This window comes from Chiloscyllium plagiosum, chromosome 1 (genome assembly GCF_004010195.1).
Source record: "Chiloscyllium plagiosum isolate BGI_BamShark_2017 chromosome 1, ASM401019v2, whole genome shotgun sequence".
Taxonomy (NCBI): Eukaryota; Metazoa; Chordata; class Chondrichthyes; order Orectolobiformes; family Hemiscylliidae; genus Chiloscyllium; species Chiloscyllium plagiosum.
In genome coordinates, this window is record NC_057710.1 from 66484525 (window position 1) to 66491706 (window position 7182).

Below are 7182 nucleotides of genomic sequence, written 5' to 3' on the forward strand. Positions count from 1 at the left end.
TACCCCGTTTTTACCTAAATGCGTAAAGAAATTTACTGTAACAAATTAGAGGTACATTGAGGACAACCAAAACCACTCCCAATTATGTGCCACTGTGCGACAATTTCTGGTGGCTTGGTCCAGCTGGACATATTGCAGGCTGGTGATGTTAGTCTCCTGGAACATTGGTATAATTCTGTTATATATGTCTATGCTAGACTGTTGGTTGACCAATCTGTAAAATTATTTTCCCAAATTTGGCACAGGTGCTTAGATATAAGTGAGGAGGGGTGCAGGTTTAACTGGTCTGGACATGCGTTTGTTCTCGGTATCTTGGTCAATGTCGTGTGGCCCACTGGCTTCATTCTTATTCTCAACACAGTTTGATACAATTAGACTATCTGTCAGGCTGTTTCAGAGGGCGATTAAGAGATTGTCCCATTTCCAAGAATCTAACATGCATATAGGCCCAGTCTGGGCATGAAATAGTTTATATGCCCATCCTAAAGGACATTAGTGAACCAGATGGGCCTTACAGCAATCCAATACTTTCATGTATACCATTACTACAGGTCATTCTGCTAGAACACGAGTTTCATTAACATGAATTTGCTGTAACATGATTGATGAGTTGCGGACACTGTTTTCAAGTGTGAACTTGACTGTAACATGATTACATTGCCAACACTTCAAGCACTGTCCCTAAAGCACAATTTTTCTATAGTGCGAGTTGCACAAGAACACAACTGCTGCATAATAGAAGAACTATCTGTATAGTCACTTTGGTTCTGAGATTTATTTATTAGCTGAATTTAAATTCCTCAGTCACCATGGTGGGATTTGATTTTTTTGTCTTTGGATCATTAATTTAGGATCTGGACTATGAGTCAAGTTACATATTCACAATGTCTCTGTATCAGTCTCTTGGTAATGATCAATGGGTGTTTGACAGTGTGAGGACTGTGATTCTGTGAGGACTTCACAAAAGCTGACCCCTGGATCCTGTGGACTTGGATCTTTGAATGCATTTATAAAAATAAGTTTGATGTTTTTGATCTTTACATGCATATGCAAGTACTGAGAACCATCTTGGAGGATCTGAGGCAGATGGAAGAGCTTACAGCAGAGTCCCTCAGTGCCTTTGTCCAAGTATTTAACATGCATGTTAGCTTGAATAAACTGTCTGTTTGTATGATTTATTCCTCAAAATCTGTTCTGTACCAGAACTATACATGTTTGCACATGTATGGAGAGGATGAAAGAGTTCATGATGTTATCCTCCGGTCAAAGTTTAAAATGCAATCTCAGACAAAAAAGGTGGTCACTTGGAGCAGGTACTGGACATAATGAAAACTATGGAATTGTACTCCAACATAATACACATTAATTCCATATAGGAGATCATGAGATAAAATGAGAGGTAATGGTACTAGGTGACTTCCTTCCTTTCTTACATTCCTTGTATAACTGAGAGCAAAAATGTCCTAAGTAAGTCTATAGATGATAGAACATAACCAGACTGCAAAACATCTGATAGTTCTCAACAATATTGTAAATGGTACATTTATGCAGAAAACTCATAGTCACACTATTTCCATTGTTGTTTTTTACAGAGTTTTTAACTGTTCCTAACATCACTGAGGTTAAAGACAATATGACTTTGGGAATGTCATTGGCATTAAATCCTAAAGCAGGCTTTCTGGTGAGAAACTTAAGTTCCATTTTCAATGTATTTACAGTACTACCAAATAAGAGTTGCTTTAATTCCACTGAATGCATAAAGAAACAAAAATACATGAAAGTTCATTTTTTTTCTGTCAAGTACAAGATGTGAACTCTGCACCCATCACAATGACAGGTTTTGAATACAAAATGAAAAATTGTAACAAGAGTTTTGCAACGACAAGCTATATAGCTATAGAGAAAGTGTTCAATGAATTGGCAGGATAATAGTGAAAGATATCAGTCATTGCTTACTCCCATTGATGTTTAATATAAAAACCTATAACATGAACAAAATGGTGCAATTTGAGCTGATATGCATTCGACTTATGAAACAAGCAATAAAGTTTCTTCTGCATTTTGGGGCAATTCATAGGAACTTGTTTTCCAGACTTGACTCATAGAGTCATAGAGTCATAGAGATGTACAGCATGGAAACAGACCCTTCGGTCCAACCTGTTCATGCCGACCAGATATCCCAACCCAATCTAGTCCCACCTGCCAGCACCTAGCCCATATCCCTTGAAGCCCTTCCTATTCATATACCCATCCAAATTCCTCTTAAATGTTGCAATTGTATTAACCTCCACCACTTCCTCTGGCAACTCATTCCATGCATGTACCACCCTCTGCGTGAAAAAGTTGCCCCTTAGGTCTCTTTTGTATCTTTCCCCTCTCACCTTAAACCTATGCTCTCTAGTTCTGGACTCCCCGACCCCAGGGAAAAGACTTTGTCTATTTATCCAATCCATGCCCCTCATAATTTTGTAAACCTCTATAAGGTCACCCCTCAGCCTCCGACGCTCTGGGGAAAACAGCCCCAGCATATTCAGCCTCTCCCTGTAGCTCAGATCCTCCAACCCTGGCAACATCCTTGTAAATCTTTTCTGAACCCTTTCAAGTATCACAACATCTTTCTGATAGGAAGGAGATCAGAATTGCATGTCCTGGCAAATTTCTCCAAATTATTCTTTGTTTATTTTGATTTTAGAATATGGGCGTTGCTGGCTAGGCCAGCATTTATTATCCATTCCTAATTGCTCTGAAGGAAGTGGTGGTGAGCTGTCTCCTGAACCTCTGCAGCCAATGTGCTGCTCAAAAATGAATCCAGCATCTTATGATGAAGGGAAGGTCATTAACGGAACAGCTCAAGATGGTTGGGCTGACAACACTACCCTGAGGAACTCCTGCAGAATATCCTGGAGTTGATTTGACTGACCTCCAAAAACCACCTTCCTTTTCAGTAGATATAACTTCAACTAGTAGAGAACTTTCCCCCTACTCTTAGTTTTCCTAGGGCCCCTTGATGCCACACTCAGTCAAGGACAATTGCTTTCCTCTCACCTCTGAAGTTCAGTTCTCTTGCCCATATTTGGACTAAGGTATCATTGCAAACTACCTCCCCATCTTCAATCTGTCTTTCTGCCCAAGGTCCTTCAGTATGGATATGGTCCTTCAAATCCATTTTCAAATTTTTGGAAACCATATATACCTATATCAGGAGCTTGCTCTGGTAAGTATCAAAATAGCCCATAGCAAAATCAGAAATAACACGCAGTGTGGTTGTGTTAAGTGTAAACCATTCCTCTCCACCCTTCTTGACCTCCCTCCACAATTCATCCCACCTTCCTCCTCCACTGCCTCTCTTTCAATATCCAGTGAGTGGGGTGGACCGTCTGATTCCACTCTTAACAAATTAGATGACAGCTAGAGAACCAGGCAGTTATTTCCCTTTCTATTATCAAAAGCATTTACAGTACAACCTTGATTATCCAAATATCGATTATCCAAATTTCGGATTATCCGAACAAAATCTCAAGGTCCCAATGTTTGGGCAAACTGTGTTATCTGAACATTCGATTATCCGAACAAAATACTCCCTGCCCGTGTCATTTGGGTAATCAAGGTTGCCCTGTATTCTTGGCCACCACCTGTTTATCATCTCCTCCTCATTGACAACCCCCAAAAACACAGCAGGCTGGATTCTTACAGTGTTGGAGAGACTCTATCGACCTTTAAAAGTGTGAGCTGTAGAAGCCAATTGTAAGATTCCCAGTCTGTGTTTTGTCAAGGCAGGATAAGGGTGTGATCTGATGCAGGTCTGGGCCTGTACCATGAAACACCAATCTTTCCAGCTGCATCTGAGGATTGCAGGAATAGGTACCTGCTCACCCTCTTCAGTTTTGTGAAGTTCAGCCAACTTTTCAAGAAATCATAATTTATGGTCCCTCTGAGATATCATGAATTGCAGGCTGGATGAGGGAACCTTTTGAATGGTAAATCCAAAAAGGTTATACCAATGCCCCTTTGCCAACCCCCTACTCACCTCTCATGGCTCCTCATGCTTTTCACTCTAAGTTATGCCACTCTGCCCACACCCCATGGCATTGTGTAACTAACACAAGCAAACTGTACCCTTCCACCTACCTCTGAGATTTCCTATGTGCAAGTGCTTTAGTGTCCCGTATTAATGTCAGATAAAATGGATTTTGGCTCCATGGTTAAATAGTCTAACTTCACTGTCTAGGTACACACATTTAGAATGGTAGCAATTCGTAAATTACAAGGGGATATTAAGCTCCAACAAACTTTTCCAAGTTTCAATCACTGGGAGTGAAAAGAAATTCGGGGATGGAGAAGGAAAAGATTATATACTGTTTTACTGATATTCTAAACGATGTTTGTTGCTCTTTTTAAAAAAATTTCAGACATGTGGACCACTTTATTCTTACAAGTGTGGAGGTCTATATTATGCAGCTGGTGCCTGTTTGAATGTAAGCTCCACTTTCCAAGCTGTAAACACAGTAGCGCCTACAGTGAAAGGTATGTAAGCCAAAGAGCTTGATTCTGTATAACTTAACAGATTTCAATAAAGTGAACATATATGGCATCTGTGTTCAGCACAATTTCCAATTTAGGGAGAAATAGTCTCCATATTCAGGAATAAAAGCAACCCACAGATTGTTTGATTATTTTTCATTAAACATTTCCCATAAAGGGACTTGCTGAAAAAACAAACAATGATGTTAAAAAACGCTTACTCAGAAGATACTTGCATATGTCATTGCCATGTTTGTAGTAGCAGCTTTTAGATGTATCTGTATGTATGTGCACTTTAACAAAAATGTTGATCTGTTTACTTGGCCTTTTTTTGGCTCTTACATTGAGAAATGATGTTCAAGCCAGTAAAATTTGAAGAAAGGCAAATAGCATCAATCCAATGTCTTTGAATTGATGAATTAACACAAGATTAGGGAATATTCTTTCTCTCAAGAAAATTATCTTCATTAAGTAATCTGATAGAGACTTGCTCAGTGACCCAGAAGTAAACTAACACTCAAATGCAAAAGAAAACAGAAAATATTGGAAACATTAAGTAGGTCTGGCACTATCTGTGGACAGGGAAAGAGAGTTAATATTTCAGATTCAGTTTCAGAGTTAAAGTTTTCAATCACTGCAATCATCAGGACTCAGAAAGGTTAAAACTGTCATTGGATTTCTACAAATGGAAAGCAGGAGGGAGACAAAAGAATGAAAGCTCTGTGATAGGGAGTAGATTGGTAGCCAAAGGGAGTGGTGTTAGGAGAAGTAAAGAGACAAAAGCTGCATTCAGACATTCATGAAAGTCTGTTTCTGTCTCTCCAAAGATACTGCCAGAGTGGCTGAGTATTGCAGCATTTTCTATTTTTATTTCAGATTTCCAGCATGCATGTATTTTGTTTTGGTATTGCTCTGGCTCATTTATTGCATCAGGTTTTTGTACAAGTCATAGCAAATTATAAGTGTATTTTTGGCGTTTTGAATCTTTAATTTTTATAACAAACTACAGCACAAAGAAACTTTTCCTCAACAATGTTTGGAATTGATTTTAACAGATTTTTTTTTTCAATCTCTTTTTTTCAAGTAGATTTCCCTTCAAATGCTTTTAATAAATTCTTACCCAGTGAAATTCATTCTGACAGTAATGGAATACTAAGCAAAAACAAAAGAGTCTAATATAGTTTCTGCCATATGCCAATTTATCAACTTTAGTAATACCACAGTTAATATTTGTTGAAATCATGTTTAATGCATGGATTTTGCTGTGACTTCAATGAGGCAAAACTCTACCTGCATGTTTATAAAATGTTTGGATAGGGCTAAAGTTGAATTCATCCCCAGCCTTTCATTTTAATGACATGGCCTTTAGAGAGCTAATCCATTTGTTCTACATCAACATTAATGACAAAACAAGTTCCACCTTTCCCAGATGTTTGTTTTCTATGAGAACAGCACAGGGGAGTAGATTTATAGTAATGTCAAGCACAGGCCAGAAAGCGAATGATAGCATCCCCGCATCTAGATCCAGAAGCCCCAATGAAGTTAAATATCTCCTGCTTGGTCACTATCTTATCTTGGGCGTTTTTGTTCCTCTGAAGGCTAAGACCTTGCCTTTCGAGTTGCTGCCCAATTAGTGGACCACCAGCTCTACAACTCCAGCATAGCCATTGAGTGCAGAGGCCATGGTTTTGAGACAGCAGGCGAGCTCGAGCAACAGCAAAGGATGGAGGCCAAAGAAGAAGATGAATGGGGGAGGGTGGTGCTTCAGGGACAAGTTATGTATATCTCATCATGGGTAGGGAAGACAGTGGGGAGGCAGGATGACTCTTATAGTGAGGTCAGTCTCTATCAGCAGTGCAACCCATCATGCACTATTGGGTGCCCAGGCAAAAGGGCCCTGTGTGGAGTTTGCACATTCTCCCCGTGTCTGCGTGGGTTTCCTCCGGGTGCTCCGGTTTCCTCCCACCATCCAAAAAATGTGCAGATTAGGTGAATAGGCCATGCTAAATTGCCCATTGTGTTAGGTGAAGACGTAAATGTAGGGGAATGGGTCTGGGTGGGTTGCACTTTGGCGGGTCGTTGTGGACTTGTTGGGCTGAAGGGCCTGTTTCCACACTGTAATCTAATCTAATCTAATCTAAACACCTCATCTGAGCCCAGAGACAGACCTCCTGATGGCCTGATCCCAAACCTTGGTTCCTAGTGACCTTTACACCGCTGAAGCCAAACGCCAACTCGAGGACACCTCTTCCTACTGCCCCTTCGACCATGACCCCACTCCCCATCACCAAACCATCATCTCCCAGACAATGCAGAACCTCATCACCTCAGGAGATCTCCCACCCACAGCTTCCAACCTCATAGTCCGGGAACCCCGCACTGCCCGGTTCTACCTCCTTCCCAAGATCCACAAGCCTGACCACCCTGGCCGACCCATTGTCTCAGCATGCTCCTGCCCAACTGAACTCATTTCTACCTACCTCGACACTGTCCTATCCCACCTAGTCCAGGAACTCCCCACATACATTCGAGACACCACCCACGCCCTCCACCTCCTCCAAAACTTCCGTTTCCCCGGCCCCCAACGCCTCATCTTCACCATGGATATCCAATCCCTCTACACCTCCATCCGCCATGACCAGGGCCTCCAAGCCCTCCATT

The 7182-nt window shown here is 40.9% G+C and overlaps 1 protein-coding gene across 1 annotated transcript in view; it reads left to right on the forward strand.

The window, feature by feature from the left end:
- itga1 (integrin, alpha 1) overlaps positions 1 to 7182 on the forward strand; it is a 226037-nt gene that overhangs the window by 41145 nt on the left and 177710 nt on the right. The window contains exons 4-5 of the mRNA XM_043688299.1: positions 1593 to 1681; positions 4410 to 4524. Coding sequence (XP_043544234.1) covers positions 1593 to 1681; positions 4410 to 4524 — 204 coding nt within the window. The remainder of the gene's footprint in view (positions 1 to 1592; positions 1682 to 4409; positions 4525 to 7182) is intronic.